General features: G+C 38.6%; 4 protein-coding genes across 4 annotated transcripts; 1 reads left to right on the plus strand and 3 right to left on the minus strand.

Annotated features, from left to right (window-relative positions):
• Positions 1–837: 837 nt before the first annotated feature.
• LOC144662142 (adenosine receptor A2a-like) lies at positions 838–2,026 on the plus strand. The gene has a single exon (XM_078522898.1). The coding sequence runs from the start codon at positions 838–840 to the stop codon at positions 1,720–1,722; it is 885 nt and encodes a 294-aa protein (XP_078379024.1). The 3' UTR covers positions 1,723–2,026.
• Positions 2,027–2,412: 386 nt separating this feature from the next.
• LOC144662130 (beta-3 adrenergic receptor-like) lies at positions 2,413–5,818 on the minus strand. The gene has a single exon (XM_078522878.1). The coding sequence runs from the start codon at positions 5,158–5,160 to the stop codon at positions 4,252–4,254; it is 909 nt and encodes a 302-aa protein (XP_078379004.1). The 5' UTR covers positions 5,161–5,818; the 3' UTR covers positions 2,413–4,251.
• A 20-nt stretch (positions 5,819–5,838) lies between these two features.
• On the minus strand, positions 5,839–7,167 carry LOC144662132 (histamine H2 receptor-like). Its single transcript, XM_078522881.1, has one exon. The coding sequence runs from the start codon at positions 6,740–6,742 to the stop codon at positions 5,852–5,854; it is 891 nt and encodes a 296-aa protein (XP_078379007.1). The 5' UTR covers positions 6,743–7,167; the 3' UTR covers positions 5,839–5,851.
• Positions 7,168–8,338: 1,171 nt separating this feature from the next.
• On the minus strand, positions 8,339–26,291 carry LOC144662123 (dynein regulatory complex protein 9-like). The gene is made up of 13 exons (XM_078522863.1): positions 26,138–26,291; positions 25,600–25,799; positions 24,703–24,811; positions 23,509–23,575; positions 22,453–22,581; positions 21,877–21,958; positions 21,618–21,713; positions 21,194–21,259; positions 20,563–20,637; positions 20,025–20,108; positions 19,775–19,822; positions 17,227–17,328; positions 8,339–8,593 (listed from the first exon to the last, which is right to left on the minus strand). The coding sequence occupies exons 1-13, from the start codon at positions 26,277–26,279 to the stop codon at positions 8,468–8,470; spliced, it is 1,326 nt and encodes a 441-aa protein (XP_078378989.1). The 5' UTR covers positions 26,280–26,291; the 3' UTR covers positions 8,339–8,467.
• Between the last annotated feature and the right edge of the window lies 1 nt (position 26,292).

Below are 26,292 nucleotides of genomic sequence, written 5' to 3' on the forward strand. Positions count from 1 at the left end.
ACAGATCTTGTAGGTCGGCGTTAAACATCTTGTTCTGCCTGTTCCACTACGTACTACGCTTCTCTTGTGATAGTGCTCTGACTGCTCTTCACACTTATCGGCGTTCATTCTTATCTCATATCCCATTCATTTCCTGAGCATTTTATCAAACCCTGGACGACGATGTCCACTCAATCTAAAGTCGAGGAAAGGGAAGTATCTAAATTACAGGGCAGTAACAATAATAATAATTATAATTATAATAATAATAATAATAATAATAATAATAATAATAATAATAATAATAATAATAATAATAATAATAATACAGTACTTCGTTAAAAAAAAAAAATAATAATAATAATAATAATAAAACAATCTTTTAAGAGGAAGCGCCCGTCACGTAAATACGTGGTTTTCAGGGAGGTCCTCCATGGAAGTAAAAAAGTATTAAAATCTAAAAGGAAGTACAAATGTCACAGATCTAAAATATACAATAATTAAAGCTACTTAAACTACCTACTGTCCTAAAAAGTGTACAATATCTGGAGAATGAATTGGTCATTTTTATGTATTCATTGGAAATGAAATTGGAAATATGATCTTTTAGCTAGGTAATTCTATCAGCATACACTTGTAGTAATTATCAAACGATGCTTTCAGTAAAGTTTTACGTTCTCGAAAAATTTCCTTTTCGGGTATACTGCTAGAATTTTTAATTTATCTTGATGCACTTGTTTTGTGTCAATTGTGATCCCAGGTGCACCGGCCAGTATCGTCATGTTTGTTCAGCTGCAAAATTAAAAAAAGTTGGTTTTTGCTGACTAATCTACACGAATAAGCAAGCGTCCGTCTCTAATGGAAGAAGACAATTGTTCGGGAACCTTAACCAGTGCTTCGTCCGTGGTTTTAGCCTCGTTAAATGGTGTTTCTGGCTTTTTAACAATAACGGGTAATTCGGTTATTCTACTGGTATTGTACAGAACACCTTCTCTCAAGACCGTCTCAAACTATTTCGTTGGCTCGTTGGCTTGCGCGGATCTCTCTGTGGGTCTGTTTGCCAACTCGTTATACGTCGCGTTAAGTGGTTTTGTTTCTCTTCAAGAAATTCAAGAGTTAAAGAACGCTGAAACTTTTGTTTGGTTGTTAACCACGACAGTTTCGACTTTTAATTTGTGTTTTGTCGCAGTTGATCGTTACATCGCTATCATTTACCCTCTACGCTACTCAGAGATCATAACTACAAACCGACTTTTCCGGGCGGTTATTTGCATGTGGATCTTCGCTGTGTTATTCTCGACCATCGGTTTTTACCTTCCGTACAACGGCTTGCCTATACTGTGGATAATTGGCTCCTTTTTGACATTTCTCCTCCCTTTGGGAGTACTTTTGTACTGCTATTTTCGCATTTACTTAGTTGCGAAGGCGCAAAGTTCTCGATGGAAAAGACAGCCCACATTTGAGCGCTCAGCTCAAGTCAGGGCCAAAGAGTTGAAAAACAGAAAGGCGGCCGCGACATTTGCAATCATAACAGGCCTCTTTGTTGCTCTGTTCCTGCCAACACTGGTAGTAAACTTTGTGGCAATTTCCTTAAAAGGGCGATGTCATTTAATGCGACTCAATATAGCCTGGTTTTGGGTAGCAGCTATTTCTTACACTTCGTCGGCAATTAATCCGTGGATATACGCTATACGAATGACAAATTTCAAACAGGCAATAAAACATTTATTGTTCAGTGTATAAAGAGCCCTGAGAATTTCCATAACAGAATAAAGTCATAAGTACTGTATATATTATACACGATACGTGATTGGCACTTAATAACATTTTGTTGATTTTTTCTGGCACATTTATGATGGCTCTTCACTGCTTGTCCAATGGAAATAGAAGTGTTATATACAGAGGCGGAGAAATCAGACCCGATCAATTATGCGGGTGGGTAGTCCGCTCCTTGAGAAGATTTCAGAACAAACCTACAGTATAAACATGGCGAAACGTTGTCAAAAATGAATAAACAAATAACAGAATTTACTAATGTCGAGTTTTCGTTGGGCATTTTTATTGAGGCCGGACTTATCATGCCAGGTTATTCACTGTACACTAAACACTGATCGGGGAAACCGGGTTATGCGCTCTGATCTGGCTTGATTTGGTTTGAAAACGATTATGAGGATGAAAATCTGGCTTTTTGCTTCTACTCTTTCATATTCTTTCTTTTCTCCAAAACTGCATCTTTTGAATTGGGTTGGTTCAAGGGTGGCTTTAATAATATTTTTATGGAAATGGTACTACAAACTTTGATCACCTCGAAAAAAGGTCGAAAAAAGAAGCGATAAAGGGTTTGTGAAAATGTGCCATAAGGACCAGTCTATGATGTTTAATCCTTTGCGTTTCAATATTGTCTGTTTATTGTACAACTCTAGTTATTATGCTAAAATGTGTTGAACAATTTTGCGTTTTTTCTAACTTCATCATCATAGCAAAAAAACTAACCAATCAAATTTAAGAGTTAAGTTTATTTCTTGTTCCCGCGCTAAATTCTCAGTTGGATACCTGTTCGGTGTCGTTCTTCTTCTAAAGCCATGTCACGAACTTACCTACAATCACTAACAGTATGCCATGTTTGTCTTCTTGCTCTTTATTACCCATCATCCTTTACGCCTACAAGATTACGTCACCTCTCGAACGACTAACACGCAAAAATACATGATTTTGTCCGCCTGTAGTCACTTGTACAATTTTCCTGGACTTTTCATATTATTTCTCCCTACTGCCTGTACATTTCTTATAATGTTAGTTCTGAGAATTCAGTTGTTACCTGAGTTTAACAGATTTCCAGAACTTTCCAGACCGGTAGTTTTTTCCAGGACTTTCCAGGACCCATACGAACCCTGTGCACTAAACATAGCTACGTAACGATTTTTGGGACACTTTATAATTCTTTCCCCCGTCCTTCACTGTGGACAATCAAAGGCTCGTCAACTTGACCTGTCTTGTGTTACAGAGTTCTCACTTTTTTTCCAAATGGTAGAATTGATCCGTTCATCTTGGCGACAAATCTTTTGGTAAATTCTAATTTTTCATTGGTTAAAAAGTTGCGCGTGCGTAAAACACGTGTGTCGTGAAGCGACCTAACTTCGATCAGCGTTGGTATAAACTGTATTGTTGTTTTAAACGATAAGCTTAGTTCGGTATATCTTATATGATTTCATATATTCATTATTTTATCTTCATCTTTCCCGGGTGTATTACAAACCAATTTAATGACCAGTTCCCAGTTGGCTTGTTAGCTCAATTGGTTAGAGCGCTGCACTGGTATCGCAGAGGTCAGGGTTCGAGTCCCGGCTAGCCTGATTTTTTCAGGCTTTATTTTCGCAACTGCTTAAGTTGTGTCCATTACTGCGAGGATCTTCTCTTCATTTAGAAACTATTGTTGGTTGGCTATTTTGTCGTGGTTTGGGTATTGTTTATTGTCTTTTGAATCCTTTGTTTTACGTCATTTGGTACTCGCACCATCTGCAACAATTAATGTCACGTGTGAATACGTGTGAACCCAATAGCAAACTTAGCTTAAAAGTTCAGGAAAGCGTTTCGCGTTTAACTTTTTATTTACGACCACACTTTAAGCCTATACTATTTCTTGACCTTTTTTGGTTTCATTTGTACCTTGATTCATTTTATTCTTATGTTTTTATGCTATTTCAATATGTAAATCAGTATTAACAGCGCTTTAGGATACCGGTATTTATAGTTTTAGCGCTACACAAATGTATCTAATATTTTATTATTTCTCTATAATAATATATTAATTGTCGATAGATTAATTGACTTCTGTTGACAGACAACTTATTTTACAAACTCTTAAAATCAGTTGTCTGTCAACACAAGTCTGTCATTGATTAGATCACTTGCAATTGCTGAAATCTAACGTTAGCCTATTGCAATTGCAGATGATTTAACCAATGACAGACTCCCTTCTATTCTTACCAATTTTCACTTGACTAAAATTACTTGTGTGTCACAACAAAAAGTGACATAATGTCCGCTAAAAAGGTAAAAATATTATTTACAAGGCTAAAAAGTTATAAAATTAAAAAAGAAACCAAAACGTTTTCGACTTGTTGTCATCACCAGGCTGATGACTACAAGTCTGATGATGACAACAAGTCGTTTTGGTTTCTTTTTAAATTTTATAACTTTTTAGCCTTGTAAATAATATGTTTACAACAAAAAGTGTTTCGCAATGTACTTTAACTCTTGCAGTATAGGATTCTATTCTCTGGTGTTGCTTATTGGGTTCAATACCCTGTGCAATAACTGTTTTATTGCCCGTCTGAAATCTGACATCCTTATGGCGTATATCCAAGGATTTATTGCCGAAGAACTGTAAGAAACAGCTGCCACCCAAAACCAGGCTATGTTGAGTTTTATTCGATGACATTGTCTTTCTAACGCAATTCCAGCAAAGTTTACGAGCAGTGTTGGCAGGAACAGAGCAGCAAAAAGGCCTGTTATGATCCCAAATGTCGCGGCCGCCTTTCGGTTCTTCAATTCTTCGGCAGATGGCGGTAAGCTGTCGAAAGTAGGTTGTCGTTTCCGCCGCAAATTGAGCGCCTTTACAACCAAGTAAATGCGAAAATAACAGAATAAAAGTACGCCCAGAGGAAGGAAAAATGTCACAACGGAGCCAATAGTCCACAGTATGGGCAAGTCGTTGTACGGAAGGTAAAAACTAATGGCTGCGAATAAAACAGCGAAGATCCACATGCAAATAACCGCCCGTAAAAGTCGGTTTGCGGTTACTACCCCAGAGTACCGTAGAGGGTAAATAATAGCGATGTAACGATCAATTGCAACAAAACACAGATTAAAAGTCGTGACTGTCGTGGTTAACAACCAAACAAAAGTTTCAGCGTTCTTTAACTCTTGAATTTCTTGAAGAGAAACAAAACCACTTAACGCGATGTATAACGAGTTGGCAAACAGACCCACAGAGAGATCGGCGCAAGCCAACGAGCCAACGAAATAGTTTGAGGTCGTTTTCTTGAGAAAAGGTGTTTTGTACAATGCAAGAAGAATAACCAAATTACCAGTTATTGTTAAAAACCCAGAAACACCATTTAACGAGGCTAAAACCACTGAAGAAGCACTGGTCAACGATCGCGAACAATTTTCTTCCATTGGCGTGGAAGTTTTGTTCTTCAACTAATTAGTCAAAACTGCAGACGTGTACCGCTAAAAAAGTGAAAATAACTTTAGAGCAGTTTCGATCCTTATAGCAACTGTGACAGATGACCACGCACCTTCAAAACATTTAAGTCACTTCTATTTTTATTTTACACTTAAAACATTCACTGCCACCCGGCATTTGCGGAGAAGAAATGGAGAAGCTTTCGTTATACGATTGTTGATTTGCATAAAAGATTCGCTATTCAGTCGAACTTTCGAAATTTGAAATGAAGGATGGAAACCACTCTACAATTGCGAGTTATTCTCATTTCCTTTAAGCAGTACTCTTCACTGTTTCGATTTTCACCAATCTTTTCAAATAAAAGATTCCTATCCACCCATGTAAACTCTCAATGCAATGGGCTTGGATAAATTCTCCTTGTAGTTTGACGTATTCTTCCCAAACTGTTTCAGTGGAATGACTTGAACACTGTACTTAATACTGAACTCTACATCCAATGGAGTGTTGTTTATCAGTGTCTTTTATCCTGCATGGCAAAAAAAACCAATACGAGATTTAAATTCCCTTGGCTGTTATAGATACCTTTCTGCCGTCGTGAAGGAGAAAATCGAGTGTTCGCTATCACCAAAAATTCGCTAAAACCGTTTGGTTTACATATGATTTTATTCCTCGATATTGTTCTCAGAGTAGAAATGCTCTGTGCAATAACTGCTTTATTGCCCGCCTGAAATCTGTCATTCTAAAAGCGTAGATCCAAGGGTTTATTGCTGAAGAAGTGTAAGAAATAGCTGCCACCCAAAACCAGGCTATGTTGATTCGCATTATATGGCATTGTCTGCGTAAGGCCATACCAACGAAGTTTACTACAAGTGTTGACAGGAACAGAGCAACAAAAAGGCCTGTTATGATTGCAAATGTCACGGCAGCCTTTCGGTTTTTCAACTCTTCGACAAATCTAGTTGAGCTGTCGAAAGTGGGTTGTCGTTTCCACCGAGAATTGTGCGCCTTCGCAACTAAGCAAATGCGAAAATAACAGAATAAAAGTACTCCCAGAGGAAAGAAAAATGTCACAGCAGAGCCAATTATCCACAGCATGGGCAAGTCGTTGTACGGAAGGTAAAAACTGATGGCTGCGAATAAAACAGCGAAGATCCACATGCAAACAACCGCCCGGAAAAGTCGGTTTGTGGTTACTACCCCAGAGTACCGTAGAGGGTGAATAATAGCGATGTAACGATCAATTGCAACAAAACACAAATTAAAAGTCGTGACTGTCGTGGTTAACAACCAAACAAAAGTTTCAGCGTTCTTTAACTCTTGAATTTCTTGAAGAGAAACAAAACCACTTAACGCGATGTATAACGAGTTGGCAAACAGACCCACAGAGAGATCGGCGCAAGCTAACGAGGCAACGAAATAGTTTGAAGTTGTCTTCTTGAGAAAAGGTGTTTTGTACAATGCAAGAAGAATAACCAAATTACCAGTTATTGTTAAAAACCCAGAAACACCATTTAACGAGGCTAAAACCACAGAAGAAGCACTGGTCAACGATCGCGAGCAATTTTCTTCCATTGGCGTAGACGTTTGTTCTTCTGCTTATTAGTCAAAACTGCAGACGTTATCGCTTAAAAAGTGAAAATAACTTTAGAGCAGTTTCGATCCTTAGGCAACAGTGACAACGCACCTTTAAAAGATTTTATTCACTTCTATTTTAAATTACACTTAAAACATCGATCGTTATTCATTAATAAAAATTTTCTCTAGAGCCACTTGGCATTTGCGGAGGGAAGAAATGGAAAGCTTGCGTTTTACGATTGTTGTTTTGCGTTAACGATTCGCAATTCCGTCAAAACTGTCGAAATGAAAACCATTATGGTTTTATGAAGGCTATTCCCATTTTTTAATCAGATCTCTTCCCTGTTTCAAATGTCGCCAAGCTTTTCAAATGTTCTATTTTTTTTAAGCAGAACTCTTCGCAGTTTCGATTTCCGCAAAGCTTTTCAGATAAAAGTTTGTAAACTAATGTAAATGCTGTCAATGCAATAGGCATGAATAAATTATCCTTGTAGTTTGACGTATTGTCGTAACAAACGAAAACTCAAAATTCTGTTTGGGCAACGATATTCTTTTTGAATTGTGCACGGTACTGCTGACTTATTAGATATTCATTGTGTATAGCAAAAACGTAATGCCGCTGCATGGCTGTAGGTTATTTGACTATGTAGGCGCTTTTATGTAGTGCCACTTAAAGTATATGTTCTATACCAGTTATTGTTAAAAAGCCGGAAACGCCATTTAACGAGGCTAAAACCACGGAAGAAGCAGTGTTCAAGGATCGCGAGCAATTTTCTTCCATTGACACGGATGTTTGTTCCTCTGCATACTTACATCTGTCTCGTTGTTACAGCTGCATACACGAGAAAAAACCCTTAGCAACTGTCACAACGCAGAACTCAATACGAATAAATTTTGTTTAATTTGTTTGAGTGAGGGAATAGTTTGTCTGAGTTCTCTGCATTTAATGTCCAATACTAGTGTCTTTACGTTGCAGGGAGATGATTTTTTTCTAATTTTGAAGTGTTCTTTACCGTTTTTAAATAAAAGTTGTTGTTGTTATTTTTATACCCTGCTAGAAGAGTTACTTTCCTGGTACGTCGGGCAGGGTACAATGTATTTTGCACCTTAAACCGTAAGTGATGTTCTGTCGAAAAAAAAGCGCATCTTAACCACCGATTAGATCAATTAAACACTTGTAGTGACGTGATCTTTAACAACAGACCATTTCCACCTGCTTTTGGCACAAAACTACTTTTATGTATATTAATTTTTCAACCGCTGTGAGAGCCAGCAAGCGAGCTAGGCATTACGTCACATGGTGATCAGAGGCAAATGCAGTGTGACGCATGCGCGCTCGTAACCATGAATGATTACCCCTCAATTTTCGTCCCCTGAGCCAGCTGTTCTACTTGTCAGCAACAAGAACGCAGACTAAAAAAAAAAAAATAGAACGCAGACTCTAGCCAAGTCCGCGATCCACGACTTCCAGTCGTATATGCTTAAATTTGATTGGCTAACAATCGAAAATGAGCACTGTGCGCCAAAAAATGGACTTGGCCAGAGTCCGCGTTCCTTGCGCTGACGAAAAGAAAAGCAGAAAACACAAGAACATTTCTTTTTCAAATCGATATTTTATTAGCAAATTTACACGAGTTTGAGTTGTTGCTATAAGCCGTTTATTGATCCTGTACAAATGATTACAAGTTACTGTACAAAGCTTTATGTTCGTGTGTTTAAAGTTTACTTCTTTTTCTTCTTTCCTCCTTTCTTTCCAGATTTCTTGCCTTTCTTTCCTTTCTTCTTCTTTTTCTTGCTGTAAGGTCCGAGCTGTTTACGCACCATGGTCCCGCGCCACCACGACTGCAACTGAAAGAGCAAGACAGTGTCAGTTCTTTCAGCCTAAATTCCATTTTTCATAATCCGCTTCTATCCTTTCCAATCTTAACCATCCTTCTTTCTTTTTGGTTCATTTTAACTAATTCTTTGTTTTCCTACTTGAGTTAGCTATTATTTGGAAGTTTACTTCAATTTGAAGAAAACTATGTACATTGAAAAATAATTGAAGATAACACATATAACAATCCATTTCCATCCTTGTCAACGTTAGTCATCCTCACTTTCTAATGGGCTCCTGTCATTTGTCGAGTACTGCTCTACAAAATTAAACCATCATTGCTGCGTTTCCTTTGCTCTACTATGTTTGAGCTTTTCGATGAAATAATTAAAATTGGCCACAATGGTCATTTAAAGGAGAAGTTCACTCCAGAATGGCCATTTATTTTCTTTACGCCAATAAAAAGTTTATACAAAGATATGTTATTCACCAAAATTTCAGCCTTCAACGTGCGCTATAACCCTACGAAATCTTTCTTTGAAGTAGCCCAAAACTCGACAACTGAACGCCGCCATTTTGGAGCCTGGTAATGTATGCGTGACGTCAAAGAGCTCAGCCTGAAGTTTAGCGGGAAAATTTTAATAGTCGAAACTCCGTGTTTCTTTGTAGTGGCGTTTGTTTGTCAAAATACAAGTGAGATACAAAAATCTTTTCGCCGACTTTCAATATCTAAAAGAAAAATTATTCAATAAGAATGGGTAGGGACGAAAAATTACTGCCAAAGCGAACACAAATATTTGTGTGTTCCGAAAGCAGCTATACGGGAGACTGCTTTGAAGAAGATCACAGATACAGTCTCCTACGTGAAAATACCCACACACACAAAAAGAGACAGACGCAATACCAACCAATGATGCGTTTATGTTATTTCTTTTTTTAGTTGATTTTAGGGAAGACTTTTAATCAACCAGAGAAACTCTTCTTGATCAAATATAAGATCGCAACTCCCAAAGTGAACTTTATGTCATTTTTGTAGTTGACTGACTGAGCTAGAAATGTTTGAATTATTTCATTTTAGGTCAAGCAAAATTTTAACTAAACTTATTACTTGTTTGTATCTTTTTCTCTGTCTTTTTCTCCTTCTATATTTATTTACATGTACAACCCAGTCATTACATACAAAATTTTTAACAACTTAGCCCGTTTTGTTATTTCTATTCTGAGAAGTGTTGTTGCCAATGTAAGTCAATTTTTGTTCATGCTGTAATTTAATATTTGCCGTCGTCGTATTTGCTCGATTAAACGCGGGTCATCAATTAAACTCCGGCTTCGTATAAATAAACGTCGGGTCAAAAATGCTTACTTTTAAATAAACGCCGGGGACGTTTGATCGAGGTCCCGGCGTTTATTTGCGGTCGAGCAAACAAGTAAATATATTCTCTTAAGAGTGAGTCCGCACGAGAACCATGCAGGCGAGTCTACAGCGCATCTCACCGATTTCCCTCAAATTTGGCACACTTGTGTAACTTCACTAGTACATTAACCATGTGCAATATTTTGGTTCAATTGTTTATTGTTTTGGAGAAATGTCAATCAAACTGTCAGACAGTGGAAAGTACTTAAATTTGACCTAAAAATATTCACCATGTTTGATCCCCTGCTACAGGCTAAATATAAAAAGAAATGATACGAAACTTTTACATAAGACAAATCAAGTCCCGAACAATAGAAAAACGTTCAGTAAACTTGTGTCATTTGCTGCGTTTGGCTGAAAGCAACATTCCAAATCTCCTTATTCAATTCGTATCAAAAAAGTGGGGTTTCAAAAGTCGTTGTTTGTAGACATGCGGCGTTTCTTCAATCGAATTTGAAAGTATCAATAGATTGCCAAGGAAATGGTGTCTCTATTTATCAAATAAAATCTCTGTTAAGTTTAAGAGGAATTACAGGTTCGCATCAATAAATGGTGTTAACTTCGTGACAATATGCAAATGAGCTCAACACGGAAATCGTGATAAGTTCAGAGTTTGTAAAATATAAACTTAATAGAATGTTGCTATAAGAAGTAAAACATCGTTATGAAGCTTTTTGCATAAAAATACTTTTAAATCGTTAGTAGTTTAAACTACTGGAAGTCGTTGGCTGGTAATAAGCAAATTAAACAAATTCAAACGAACACAAAGGTCATACCGACCTGCTGGTCGTACTGCACCAATTTGAAAGATATCCCCACAAGCAAGCATCATTGCATAAAAGTCATTTCCTTCAAGGGTTTTTGGCATCGCCCTCTTGGTGTGTAAGCTGCGTTTTGCCGTATTTGCCAGCACCATAGTAATTTAAGAACAGATGTTATCAAAACAAGTTGGCGGCGAGGCATCAAATATAATATCCACCGATCATGAAAACCGACTTGTTTTAGAATTCGGTCGCGTGTTTTGTTCACATACAAAAAACATGTTTCCACTGCAAAGAAATTATGTAGTCATCGTTTTCATCCAGTAAGAATCTGCGGCACAATTGCAAGTGGTTTTTGGGGCTGTCGTTCTTCGAAGAACACCGACAATAGTTGATTGCGTGACAGACCGACTTGTGAATTTTATCTCAAATTTCATGTCTCAAATTTCACTCTGACTCAGATCATATTGCGATTGTCATGGCTTCGTTTATGTGCTTTCAAGAAGGACCTGACATTCAGGGGCCATGGGATATGTATTGAGTCATCTATAAACGATCCAATACGCCACAAATCGCCATGGCTTTAATTTTCCACCTTTTTTAATTTTGAAAATCTGAAATCGAAAAATTAGCCTTTAATACTGACTTATCGTAAATAATCTTATAAACGCCAGGGCTTTTTAATTTAAGGGTTACATGCAGGAGTTTTAAATAAATATGAGGCGTTTAGTAGAAAAGGGGCATTCATTTCACCAGGAGCCCATGATTTCACTCTAACTGTAACGAAACAAATAGACAAACAAGTATGTAAATATGACGCGTAGTTTGCTCCCGGATAAAGATAGGAACAGATTTCGTGAGTAGGAGACTACTCTAATCTTTTCTAATGCAAAGCCTAAAGATGTCGTTCACAGATTGTTCGATATCGATGTCTTCATCGTCATCGCATCGGGGTAAACCATGTTGGCTAGCTAGCTCCTTTGGTCCCTTCGATGTCCGAGTGAATCAATTAACTAACTAAAGAAAATTGCGTGTTTTTTACTCCATGAAACGTTTACGCGGGGGGGGGGGGGAGGGGTGACGGGGAGAACAGGGGTGTCTATTAGACACGGGACGTTTATTAGTAGAGGCCTCCAATACAAATTTTACACCTCAGGGGGAGGCGTTTATTTGAGAGTGGGGCGTTTATTAAATCATTTACAGTATTTCACTCATTTACATTTATTCTAAGGATTGCCTACAGGAAAGATAAAATAGAACAAAAGAGTATGATTATGAGTGTCATTGAAAACGAACTTTCAACAACCTGGTCAAGGCAAAGACGAATCATGAGTTGTAAAAAGGCACGCTGATCTACACTTATACAAACATTTAATTCCGTCGATACGTCGGTCCGTCATTCTAGCTTTAAATTAGGAAATCAGTAGGAGCACTATCAGAGATACGGGTGATTCCAAATTTGTTGAAATTGTTCTGGATCCTTGTTCCCAGGGACTTCGTTCCCCTAAACCAGCGGTTGGTAAACGAGTTTAGATATTAAATTTCGTTCCAAGAACTTGCCCATTTTCCGTCAGCCTTGACCGAACTGGGCCGTCCTCTGCCCTCTGGGCCATTTATGGTTCCGGTTTAATTGTGCGCATGCACCGGAGACTTGAGATGGAATGATCCGTTCTCGCTCCCAGAGTCTACGGTCCTTCTGTTCTGCGCCAGGGATCGAGACCTCTGCCGTTAATGTCTGTTAAGCTACGCAACGAATTGAAGGCGGGGTTTGGCTGGGAATGAAAAGGAATGAGGCACCAGCGGAGTGGCCCCGAGGCGAAAGCGGAAACCCGACTGAGAGGTAAGTGCTTGGACGGTTGCTATAGAAAACGGCTCCACATCGAAGCCCTTTGAGTCACACTAGGGCTTTCCACAAGTTGCTCGGCAACTTTTTGGCATTTTTTCATGTTTCGAGCAACTTTTTCCCCCTTGGACCAACTTTTTTCCTCTCGAGCAACTTGTTGCATTTTGAGCAATTTCCAGACCGAAGATTTCCGAAGATTATACGAGTGCTGTTCTAAGGCAAAACGAACGTTTCCGAAGACTTACGATGTTTGCCGAAGATTTTCGAGGGACATCTGAAGACGTTTCAACATTCGGCTCATTCTGTATAAAACATTACAAAACTCGTCAGCAAACATGACGTCATCAATATCTTCACGATTTTTCCCAGTTAAAGGAATCCTTGTTACTTAACAAATTTTCCCCTTAAGATGTTGTTTAGATACTTCTTTTGCTGTAAAATTGCATAAAACTGCTAACAAATCTTACCATCAAAGGGAAATTTGCATATATTTAGAGAAATTCTCTTGATTAGAAGCAGCGTTTTGAATTTTTTGGAGCAACTTTTGAGCAACTTTTATTATCAGAAGCAACTTTTTTGGATATTTGGAGCAACTTTTTGAGATGTTACGGGCAACTTTTTGGAAAGCCCTAAGTCGCACTGCCCGAAGCCAGTGGAGAGCACGGATGAAAGAAAGAAGGATATAGTGAAGGCTAGAGCAACGAAAAAGAAACTACTTGCAGCAAGCGAGCAGAATGCAAATATACGCGTCAGCATGACGACATGTCGACAGCGCACGAAAGACATGATCCACGAGGGCGAGGCTGCACCAGACATGAACTAAAACCAGTTTAAATTCGTGCGACTGATCGCAGTGACAAAATGAGTGAAAGCAGCCTTGTCGCAGCGTGTGTGCACTTCTGCGACAAAATATAAACTAACCAATGAGAGAGCTTCATGTATTGAATTCAAAAACTAGTTTACATTCTCCCTCTTCCAAATTCGCTGCAGGTGCACCGAACAAACGCCTTGTTGCAGGGACGTTTTGAAGTAGTACACACGAAGCGATTTGTCGCAGAGAACCTCACTTAAGGTTTATTAGTACTTCATAAGTGTTTTCATTAATTTGAAAGTAATATTGTGTATAAGCTACTTTAACTTTTTCATATATCACATTGATCTGCAATATGGTACGAACAGGAGCTAGAGAGATGGTGGATATAACCCCAGTGTATAAAGATTGAGTAAAGTCCAATTGGGTATGTAATTATACGCGTTATTAACAAAATCGAACTGCGCGGTCGTTCGATTTTGTTAACAAGGCCTTTGAAAGACCTTTCAATTGGCATTAATGGTTTTGACATCCACACTATAAATCAAACATTCAGTTAGGGAAGCAACATTATTTTTTTGGAGGAGTGGCCAAGTGGGATCAAAAATCCTGAAAAATGTTGTTTGCAATAGCAAAATGCCCACATAAATTGTTTGAAGACATCAAAAAACATTGTCTGCAGAAAGATGCAGCTGGAAAAATTGTTTGGACAGAGAGCGCCACGGAAAGAAATCGTCTGTACTGTACTATACTACGCTTCGAGTAAAACAATGGTCCATTCCAGCGTTTCGATCGAGCACTGAGGCAAGTCTTGAGAGACTGGGTACTAGTCCAAAACAACATGGCGCCCGGGTGAAAAGTAACTTACCAGGCTTATGAAAATGTGAAGTGCTGAGGCCATCGCTTACGAGAAAAGTGGAAACTAAATCCTTGCAGAATTGTTTGTGAACATTATAACTACCAGGTAGACAGGAGTGAGCGACGTTTTCTCTTTCCAATCTGCACGTGAAGATACGCTTGAATTCGATCGATGATGAACATGTCAAGTGGCTTGTTTACCTTTTCTCACGCTGTAAGTCTGTATTTATGGGCACTAAATAGCCGGATAATTAACATCACGAACCACTTTAGATGCTAAAAGGTTTATTGGATTTATGTAAGCGGTATTTCTCACGTCCTCAGCCGACCTATCCGTCATGTTATGAAACTCGTTCTAAAACTTTCAGAACTTTGTTTTTGTTTTGCTCACATGTACCACATTTTTGTACGCTAAAATCATACGTGCCGATTGAACTTAACATACTTTTTTTGACTTTAATTTATTATTTAGTAAATGTTTTACAAAATAATGGCTAATGGAACCATCAGAATAACGCCGCATCGGCGATATTCAAACGTAATTTTACCCTAAAATCTCTAGTGTCACGCATTGCCCGAAATACCTTATTTTTAAAATAGGTTTACTACTAAACGTGAGAGCGATGAAAAATCTTGATGATATCATTTAAATTGTACTAGGTGATACTAATTACAGTGGTATTTTTATATGAAAGGCTTCAATTCTTGCAGAGATATTTTGGTCGAAAGATGGGTCAAAATTTAGGTATTTTTTGGCTCAAAACCGACCATGGGCACGTTGACCACGATATCTTCCACACGTTAAAGAATTTTGCGATAATATTCTACCTACAGCATTATCATCTCAATATGTAGCCCCATGCAAAATATAAAGGAAATCTGAGAGGGTCGATGTAGACTCAAATTTTAATATTGCATGGATTTCATATGGACCCTCTCTTAACCCTTTAACCGGCAGATTTCTGTGACTTTCTTAAGGGGTTTTTTGGGCTTATACATTCTGTAGAACTTCGTGATTGCATATAAGAAGTCCAAGTAAAAATGTGTGCTGTTTCGAAACACCGAGGGCTCAGATTTTTATTGTGACGTCAGTAGTCGGCAGTTGCTTCGTTCGTAAGCGAGCTGTTGGGCTTGGATTTGGCTCGTTTTGTGTTTATAAGTGATTTTTCGAGTCATTTTTCACTGCAGAAGCCCCCAGGCTGGCATCATTAAGCTAGAGTGGTGGGTAGAGGCCAGCATCTGAAAGAAACCAGAGGTGAGAGATGATTTTGTCTTGATTGGAACGCCAGAAATATTCGAATCGAAAGATGGCGGTCCATGGGTAAAGTTGTCTCTCTGGCCGTTCTGTGGGTGGATTCCAAGACCTGCCAAGGCATTTTGGACGAGTTCTGACTTCCAAAGAATGCAATCGGTGCAAGCATCCCTTTCGGTCAGCAACGAGGAAATTACAGGTTTGCAAGCATAGCTCTAATCGAATAGTAATTGCTGAGTCTTCTGAATGATTGATGGGAAATTTCCTTGCTGAACGGAAGGGAATAGGGTTGAAGTTTGCTGCAAATGTATATTTTTGAAGTCAGAATTATTTTTTCATTAAAAAAATGGAGGCAAAGATGTGTGTTTTTTGTTGTTGTCCTGTTACGTAGAAAACGGGCATTTTCAAATTTGCTGCTGAACAAACAACCATATGCAACAGAAATTAAGAGTTGTAGTCAGTTAGTTGGCTTTTAAAGCTATGAAAATTATCACTTTGCCATAAAAAGCAGTCATTAATATCATGTGCCCAGATATGTAAAAGCTAGAGTGTTTTCAATCACTGCTGGTGTTTTTCGTACACATATGTACGATTGCCGGTTAAAGGGTTAAATAGCACTGCTACGACAAACTGGTACGGTTTGCTTCTTTGGTATTTTTTTTTTGTAATGTTCAAGGAAAGTCCGGCGTAAAATAACTAGGATGGATGCTGTAAACAAAATGAAACAGCAATGTTCGCGTTCGTGTTGTCATGACTGACGCACTGCTGTTTATAACAGTGAACGTTTATAACTGCGGAGGACGTTGGCGACATTGCCGTTTATGGACTCATTGGTTGTTTATGTTCTGCAGTTCGGTTTGTAACAAATCTTGATTGCCACATGCACGTGCCGTATGCAATACTGTTACTTTGGTAAAAATTATCCTCGGAGACCCAAGAGCAGTTTGTCGGCCGGGACGACAAGAAAAATCGTGGTTATCGGGACTGAAAAAATTACAGAAAATTGCACTTCGTTAATAAACGCCGGACCCCGCCAAGTTTGAAATAAACGCCGGAGGTGTTTGATTTGAGAAAACACGGTAAGCAAAATGACTTACCTCCATTCTTTCCTTATTCTTTCGCCCTCTTTCGCTTGCATATCGTTTGAAGGGAGTTACAGAAGGAGATTTCCTAAAAATGTTTTATATTGCGTCTGGCTTTTTCTATCTTTTGTGGGTATTTCCAGCCAGGAGACTGCATCTCTGATCTACTTTGAAGAGGTCTTCCACATAGTTTTCGGAACACACAAATATTTTTGTCCGCTTTTGAGCAATTATTCTTTTAAATATCGGAAGACGGTGAAAATAAAACACCTCTTTTTGTATTTCTTGGAGCTCTGTGTGAGCAAAATTTTGCTGCACAAACAGACATTTTGACAAACAAAAGCCAATACAAAGAAATAAGGAGTTTCGAGTATTTAAATTTCCCCGCCAAACTTCAGGCTGAGCTCTTTGACGTCACGCATACATTACCAGCTCCAAGATGGCGGCGTTCAGTTGTCGAGTTTTGGGCTACTTCAAAGAAAGATTTCGTAGGGTTATAGCGCACGTTGGAGGCTGAAATTTTGGTGGATAACGTATCTTTGTAGAAACTTTTTATTGGCGTAAAGAAAATAAATGGCTATTCTGGAGTGAACTTCTCCTTTAAGAATGACTTATGTGAAACAAGCTAACTTTGTGTAACTTACTTTGGTCGCAGCCTTGAGTTCCTCTAATTCCTGCTCTGCTTTTCGTCTGGCTTGCTCCTTCGCAACGCGGTCCTCAATTACAACTTTCTCATACTCGGAGTACTGAGGATAAAAACAAAGTAAATGTACCGTATTTTCTCGATTAAACGCCGGACCCCGATTAAACGCCGGCTTCAAATAAACGCCGGGTCTCTGAGGCCAAGTTTTAAATAAACGCCCCCGGCGTTTATTCGGGGTCCCGGCGTTTATTTGAGTCGATCCAATAAGTGAAGATATTCACTAGAAAAGCACTGATATGACGCGTACTATATGGTATACGGCTTTTGTTATTTTAATTAATGTTTAACGAATAAGTCTGGCGTAACATTAACTGCGGTTTATGACGTAGAACAACACAAAATTGAAAATATAGTAATGTTAGTCAATGTTCCGCCATGCTCTTTTTGTTTTTTACGCACTCTCTTTCTTTTGTTGTAGTGCTCGCTGTCGCTAAAATTGCGAGGATCCCTCCAGCGTTTGTTTATCAGTTGTTTTAGCCTTGTCAAAAATTGTGCTTTCTGGGTGGAAATCGCGCATTGAACAGTAATAGGGACTTCAAGGCCGCCTTGTTCCAAGTTGCTAGCTGTTCTGTTTGCACAAAACTGATTACAATATACACGGGCCGTATGTAATGCCGTATGTATGAGAATCAAAGAGCTCTTCGAGCCACGACTGAATTTTTTTGCCAAGTTTAAAAGTTTAGTTTTCATTCCTTGAAAATTTATGAGCAGCAGGTGATTCAAACATTCCTTTGATGCACATGATAACAGATAAACGGCGGAATGTCGATTACATTGATATAAGATATTTTCGTCTAACGTGACTAAGTACGTCTAAGTAGCACAGTCAGGTAGGCATCTGACTGCGGATCGAGGGGTCGCGAGTTCGAATCCTAGAGGAGATAGTTTTTTTCTTTTTTCCTTTTTTTTTTCTTTTTTTAACCCATAGCACTAAAATGGTTTGTTTATAATATCGCTCCGTAGTTATGCATTGCAGAATAATTTAAATGTAGGCTGTTAAGTAATAACGCTGTAAAAAAATAAAATAATCCTAATAGACTGATTCAGGTACAAATGTAATATTGTGCTGTTTCATCTGAAAAGCTTTTCCTTTTCTTGGGAACAAGCAGCCACGCACTCGATTTTAGCCAACGCTCTGGTTTCTAGATAGATCCATCGCTTATGAAGCTTATGTGAAACCCGATTTAGTTTTCGAATGCTTCTACATTCGACTACATGTACTACGCTATCTCGAAAGATAGACACGAAAGTAATCGATCGATTAATGCAGATTACTGGCTCTCAATGTTCACTCAGTTTTGGCGGTCGATTACTTAATTCTTCACGTAATTGCCAGCCATATTTTGTTTCTTTGCTTCTGGTTTTTCTTGTAAACCCCTTTAAATTTAAAAGACCGCCTTTATACGGCCGCTTTTATACGGCCGCCTTACTACTCTATTTCTACAAGTATATCTGCTGGTCAGCGGAGTTGCAATGAGAAGTTTACAGATGATGGACCAACCGACCAACCATGGCTACCCACAATACTCCTGAATAAATTCAGTCGTAAAAACGGACATAATTTGAGGTCGGGTCCAAGGGATACAACGTCCCGCCACGACAAACTGTTCATGGGTTTCGAAGAATGTGAAATAATAAATCAACTTAAAAATGATTGAAAATTTTACTTCATAAATAAACGCCGGACCCCGATTAAACGCCGGCTTCAAATAAACGCCGGGTCTCTGAGGCCAAGTTTTAAATAAACGCCCCCGGCGTTTATACGTGGCGGGAGGACCTAATAGTTAGCGCGATGGATTCCGGATCGAGCGGCCCGGGTTCGAGCCCTGGCCCGGGTCAGTGTTGTGTTTGTGCGAGATAAGAATTTTTTTTATTAGTTACTTAACGATGCCACTTCTCGTCTTGCTCAAGATGTTCACTTCTTGCATCACGAAAAAGACGTGAAGTTATTCCTAACGAGTAAATTTCACTTCATTTTCGCTATGCAATAGGTGATATTTTATGCTAAGAAATAAAAAGTACCGCAGAGCTTCTCTCTTTCCCCGAGCGGAAGAAGAGAGGTGGCGGGGAGCGAAAGACCCTGGGAACGAGGCTGAAACTACCGTTGCCCACGTTAAATAACAGATACTACTTCCGTCCAAAAAAGTTTACATGTGTGCATATAACAACACCGGATGGTAAAATTAAAACTATCTATTGTAAATATCCTAACAGATTACAGATAAAAACTTAATGATCCATTCAGTCAACAGCAAACAGCAGCAGTGTTGTATAGCGTGGCATAGATAGTTGATGGCAAAAAACCGAAAACAATTAGCTAGAACAGGTTGTTTATAAGACGTATAACGCTACGCACTGGATAAATCGCTGTTCAGTAGATGTGTTACAACACCAACCACGCTATCCATCAGATAGTGAATGAACCAGTGGATATGGGTTTATTCCCCGCCCCCTCCCCCTTTGGGCAACCGAGGCTTGCAGTTTCTTACCTTCTGCGTGAGTTCCTGAAGCTTTGCAAGATCATTAGCTTTGGACGCCTAAAAGTAAAACAATCATAGACGAAACATTAAATTCTCCTTTCTTAATGGTATACATTTATTATAATGTTAGTTCTGAGAATTTTGTGGCAAATCAAGACAATATCCCCTAGTTGATGATTTGCTTTATTCTCATTACCTGTCTGCTTTGCAATGTATTGATACTATGAGGAGAAATTTGATGTTTATCAGGAATACAAACCTTCAAAACGTCCAACTCGTGTTGTTTCTGTTCAACATCGCGGTCATATTTTTCCATCCAGTATTCGACTTTTTCTTCCAATATCTGCAAAAATAGCAGCAAAATGCCTTTAACGTCTCTTCTTAAAATCTGTAAACTGTTTGGACTGCAACAAAATCTGAATATATTTTCAAGAAAACGTTTTTTTTTTTTGTGGGGAGCACTGACGCAGTAGTAAGAGCGCTCGCCACCAACCAATGTGGCCCAACCAATGTTGGTTCTCGTCCTTGCTCCGAGGGTTTTTTCTCCCGGCTCTCCGGTTGTCCTCCCTCGACAAAAATCAACTCTTCGAAATTCCAATTCGATCGGAAACAGTGGAAAAAGTGGATGAATTTCTGTGGAAATGCCACTGCAAATTCCTATTCCCCTTTTATTAATCCTTTTTTTTTCCTTCTTTCCGAGTGAAAAGGGAAGGGAATCTTTGTATGACAGGTTATAATATGCGCTAAGTTTTCATTCTTCTCGAAATGACCGTGATGCGAGGATAATGTCCACTCACTTGATGATGTTGGCGTAAATACGTCTCAATTTCAGCATTAACTCGAGCTTCTTCGTCTATTTTGTAGCGCAACGTCTGCCAACAAGAAAAGAAACAAGAATCAGCGGATAAACAGCTACTATCCCATTGTGGAAGATTATGAAGTGCAAGGAAAGGATTGCTTGGATAATCCTGAACCAGCAAAACGTGAACGCGGTTTAACAAACAGTCGTGTATGCAATGGTTTGGTCCAGCAATGAATTCTAACAAAACCGTGCTTGGTTCATAAAGCTGAGAGACACGGTAAGTAGTAGAACAATGTATGGTGATGTTGTAGACAAATATTAAGCTCAATCTGATTTTATCATGCGCAACCTTAGTTTTTCAGTGAGAATGGCTTAATTAGATCGCTATAATCTCAATGAACCAATTGTAAAGTATTCTACCGTTAAAATGTATAGTCTGATGCCGGTAGCAACAGAAAATATCACTTTAATTGATTGAGTTCAAATCTTGGTTTCATTTACAAGTGAATTTACAAAAGATTCGGCTGTGGAGAGTAGCAAGAATTGGTTTTATTGGAGTTCGTTCATGGCGTGAAAACATCCGTGAACATCCCAGAAGATTGTTCAGCATATAGAGACACTCCTACCTCAAGATCTTCTTTCAAAGAGTTCTCTCCTTGCTGACATCGTTTTTGAGTGCAACTTACGCGAACCTAAAACAGGCAAAATGCAAAACGCAAAAGTTAAATGAGATTAATAGGTTCCCTGAGCTCTTTCTGGCTTATTTGCTGTAGAAAGTTTCTCCCTGCTAAATTTATGGAATAAAAACGCTACTAAAACGTACTATACCTAAACGGAAAAAATTGGAGTTTTGCTGAGTTTAAGGACACTTGAAAATGTGAGCGTGTCTTTTTGATTTCAAGTTTGACGATATTGTAATCCGTTTCCATCCAAGTTGTCATCATTAGTCATTCTCGCTTCTGTCATTTGTAGAATGACAAATGACAGTTTGTTGGGTTTTTTTTGGCCCAAATGATAGCTTTCTGGATTGTACAACATTGAAAATTTTACCTCAGCGTCTTTCTTGATGTACTTTCCTTCCATGCTCGTTTTAGCCTTCATTTCTTGTAGCTGATCTTTAAGATGGGCAATCATTTCATTTCTTTGCTGCATTGTTTGTTCACAAAAAAATTCATTAGTATCTTGAAATGATTTTTTATTGTAAAACCCAACCTAAATCTGCCAACAAAATATTCTGCAAATAAAGGCGAAGTAAGGCAAAAACGACATCTAACGATCAAGATTTTAAAGAATGCCTTTTGAGACTCGCCTGAATTTCACTTTCTTTCTCTTTTTTCACATCTCCCAATTGCCTTTGGAGAGTTTTCACAAGTTTGCGACTTTCTTCCTCCCTGTTAAGTTGAACACAATAAATTAATAAACAAAACTGATGCCAAAAATTACATAAAAAGCACTCAAGACTCAAAACGTCTTGTTTAAGCTTTGGATAATGCTCTCCAAGGTTACAAGAGTTGTTTTGAATTCTTTTTTCTTCCTAAAGGGAGAAAAACCCAATTAAAGCGTTATTATTATGATGTGGTTCACTTAAGCTTCCCTGCCTTTTGTAATAGCCAGTGTTGTTCTCTCAAGCTTCTTAACATCCCCGTACCCAGGGTCTTTGTTCCCTTTGACAAGCGGTCAGGAGCTCGTTTCTTCAAGCCTGCGCAGAAGGGACAAAGACTTGAGGTACGAGGAATAGTAAAGGTCATTTATTTACATTTGTCATGGCTGGCCAGTCAGCAACTTATTATGCTTACTGACCCGACTTCTTGGAATCAATGGGCACACTCAACACATGTTGAATACACATTTAGCCAAGAACAATCCATTAATTAATTTAACTTACTTGAGTATAGTTTGTTGAAGTCCTGCTTTCTTTTCCTTCTCTGTATTTACAGCTTTGACAAGCGAGTCAAACGACCTGCTGGCAACAACTTCAGCAAGTGTCTCCTCCATAACATCCTGGAGAAATTTTCTACAGAAATATAGAAATGGCTGCCTTTATTACATGTACATTGTAGAATGTTTCATTGAATCTTGATTACTGATAGTGGAATTTTTTAAAATTATTGAACTTAATAAATAAAGATGCAATGACATGTCAGTGGAATTTACTAGTGTACAGTCAAACCTCGCAGACAAGAGTGTCCACTTAGCAAAGGTGTCTGCTTATGGGTGGTTAAAACTGTAGTGTTTGTGTGCTGGGACCATATTTTAGTGACTGCCTACAGGAGGTGTCCCATGATGGGTGTCCAAATGATAGGTGACCCATGATGGGTATCCAAACAGGAGGTGTCCCATCATGGGAGGTGTCCATAAGTGGAAGTTCAACTGTATTTTTACTTTATGTCTGTTTGGTCTGTGTTGTTATCAGCTGAAGCACTTAGTTTCCAATTGAAAATCCATTTTTAGATTAAAACAAAATGTTCATCTTGAGAAGTAATATTCCCTAACATCATCAGCATACAATGCATGTAAAGAGAGCAACATAGGCAACTTTCTCTGCATGTATTGCAGGCCTGTGCTATTGCAGCACAACTGGTACTAAATACTGGCTGGATTTTTTCCAAGTTGAAAAAACCAAGTGCACATCATCACAATGATTATAATTTAATGATTGTGATTACCTTGTAGAGGAGGAACAATGATTACCACAGAAAATAAAAATTAGTGAACAATTTTTCAACCGACTAAAAATGTTTTCCATGTTTGCATAGATTTATGGTTACACAAAACTGAATGAGGAATGAGGAGGAGAATGAGGAAAAGAGAAGAAAGTAGACAAGTGTTTCCACTGCTGTTCCTCATTCTCCCCAACACCATGACACTGCCCTGGTAAAACTCCTCAATGCTGTAGTGTATAGCTTAAAATGGTTAACTGCTTAATAAATAAAGAAGTTACCTATCAGCTTGAATTTTTGATAGACTGTCATTTGTTAAGGGGTTTTGTCGGAAACTTCTGTTTAGTGCTGCATGGAAAAAAAAAAACAGAAGACAACAATTAATTAATTTACTATTGAACTAACTTAAATTTTTGAGTGCCAAGAAGATCTAGCACTGTCTACTGTGCTAATGAGAACATTTGTATGAAACAGTTATACTGCAACACACACGAGCATGTTTCCCCTCCCTCCCCCTCCTCTTTGTATACCTGCCATGCTTGCTAACAGGGGATATGAGATGGGGACAGGGAGGTGGGGCAGGAACTGAGAGAAAATAAGCATTGCAACTTGGAGCTCGGGTATTGGATCAGGAAAAAATAGTGCAATATTGCACAGTAGCCAAGAAGACAGTGTCAGAAGTGGGCAATAAAGGGGGTGGAAGCCAGAAATAAAGGCTACTGGGAGTGGAAAGCTAAGACTCTCCAGTTCAACTTAAGTTTGTAATCCTTTATTTAGCAGTTAATAACAGGAGTCACTATAAGTAGATGCTGAGATTTTGATGACTATGGCAACAGGACATCCAGGACATCAATTCAAAGGCATCCAATGGGTGTGTCATTGCCCAACCAACCATGCTAGGTTCACAATGGATGCTTCATCTACACCTCACTATCTTAAATACCACTCCTCGATCTCGATCCTCATGTCCTCACATATTGGTGCTCTCCTAACCACAACATAGAGGTTCTAGCACCCCTGTAACATCTGCCTTGCTCACTCCACATCATATGAAAGTTCCTCATCCCACCACAAATTAAGATTTAATACCATGTTAATGTAAATACACCATTGGTGTACATTGAATGACATAACGATGACTTATCAATCTTTTACTAATTTAAAACCAATTATACCCCTTCTTGTCTAGTGCATGATGTTCACTTCTTGCATCAAGAAAAAGATATGAAGTTTTGTGTACGAGTAAATTTCACGTCCTTTTCGCTACACAATAGGTGAGGTATGAGGTATTAAATTTTGGCACTTAGTCTAAGAAGGGTTGAGTGGCCCATAGTGACAGGTATAAGATAAGTAGGGTTAACTGTGCAAAAAAAACATCATTTGAATCTTAAATAACTGCTACATTCTCTCCTGACCCTCCCCCACCCCACCCATGGCTAGCACAAGCATATCATTCAGTATGTACCGGTACATACCATTGGTACTGTCTCGTAAGGATCTTGCAACAGAATTCAGTTGTGTATCATCCATTACTCTTAGCTGACTCTTGTTGTTAGAATTAGGATCATCTCTATTACTCATCATCTGCAACACATGAAATTGCACCAAATGAATAAAAAATAATAAGATTAATGAAAATGTATTACATAATTTCAGTAGTGACATATCTAGCAGTTCTTGTAAGCTTGTAATTCTACTGGTCCTCTACTGTAGCAGGTACAGTACATACTCGCAATTAATTGATTGGGGGACTACATGTAGGAGCATTGCTCCTATTGTTTCATCTATTATTCTCTCGGAGGATAGCAAGCTATTCAATGTGAGACCTGTAAAGAGCTGCTTCTTTACCCCATGATTTGGCATTTTAAGTTCGTGATAGAGTAGAAGCAATAATGCAGAGATGGTCAACAAGTAGGCTAGAGATTGCAGCAGATTGAGGAGTAGTTACTGAGAATGGGATCTGATTATTTGGAGAAGCTGCATTGGAATATGATGTGGCAATGGTTTACCAGGTTATGGAATATACTATTGATCTCAGGTGTCTGCCGAAATGGCTTTTCTTTTGGCCTGTTTCACACACTGTTGGATACCATCGGGACTGGCTCCAACTGTCAATTTTAGAGAGGTGTCCATTTCATAGGGAGTTTAGTTACATCATTAAATGACTGAAAAACAGCGGGGATGGGACCAACAGCAGGTTTCCGTCTTACAGAAATGTCCGTAAAGAAAGAGTGGACTGTACATCAGGTTTCATCAACTTCCTCATCAGGCAATCACTCTTTTAAATCCATGAGTAGTCACGAAACAAACGGTTCATGAACCGCCCAAAAAATGACGTCTGGGAAAAGTGGTATACTATCTTGAAATCTCACCGCTTCATATCTGGACTCCAGATCCCTTTGATCCTGCAAAATTTGTCCGAGCTCATCATCCACGATTTGTGCAGCTTCAGGCCTTCCTTCTAATGTAGGTGGCATGATGTGGCCTAAGATCGCCAGCTGATCTACAGAGTCTTCCAACACAGCTGAAATGTGTAGTGCATCCAAACTGGACAACATCTTGAAATCAAAACCTGATTAAAGGTTGATAATAGTTAGACGGGGCACTTTGTTTAAACTGTTGGAATTTGAAACATAGCATTTGTACAAGCTCTGCAACAGCCTACATTTGTATCTAAACACAATAAGCCTTAGTTTAGATTTTTAATCAAAATCATTTAGCCTGGAAGCACACTTTAGACGTTTAAAACGTAAATATGCTCAAAAACTGCAAGAAAAGAGCTAACATATCGAATATTTCGTAAAGCAATACGCAAAATAATTTTCGAAATTCCCTTTGCTTTGTAGACGCCTCATATTTTCAATCAGAAGGATAAATCAAGAAAAGGGTTTATCTAATTTTCTTACTTACGTGAAAGTCTATCTTGATTATCCTTCCAGTATAGAATAAATAAAGAATTTCTCGCAGCTAACAAATTCGTGTCTCCTTGCCCGCCATCTTTGTCGTAACTTAGCAACCTTTGTTTATGTATCAGATTGACATCAAGCATCATGCCTTGCGCGCAG

The sequence above is a fragment of the Oculina patagonica genome, chromosome 8 (assembly GCF_052425735.1).
Source record: "Oculina patagonica isolate OP01 chromosome 8, crgOcupat, whole genome shotgun sequence".
NCBI classification, from domain to species: Eukaryota; Metazoa; Cnidaria; class Anthozoa; order Scleractinia; family Oculinidae; genus Oculina; species Oculina patagonica.

Excerpts from the sequence above, each read along its gene's own strand:
- LOC144662142 (XM_078522898.1), top strand. The coding sequence starts at position 838 with ATGGAAGAAGACAATTGTTCGGGAACCTTAACCAGTGCTTCGTCCGTG.
- LOC144662130 (XM_078522878.1), bottom strand. The coding sequence starts at position 5,160 with ATGGAAGAAAATTGTTCGCGATCGTTGACCAGTGCTTCTTCAGTGGTT.
- LOC144662132 (XM_078522881.1), bottom strand. The coding sequence starts at position 6,742 with ATGGAAGAAAATTGCTCGCGATCGTTGACCAGTGCTTCTTCTGTGGTT.
- LOC144662123 (XM_078522863.1), bottom strand. The coding sequence starts at position 26,279 with ATGATGCTTGATGTCAATCTGATACATAAACAAAGGTTGCTAAGTTAC. Across the intron at positions 20,109-20,562 it reads ATTTACGCCAACATCATCAA|ATATTGGAAGAAAAAGTCGA; the intron begins GTGAGTGGACAT and ends CTATTTTTGCAG. Across the intron at positions 8,594-17,226 it reads AACTCAAGGCTGCGACCAAA|TTGCAGTCGTGGTGGCGCGG; the intron begins GTAAGTTACACA and ends TTGCTCTTTCAG.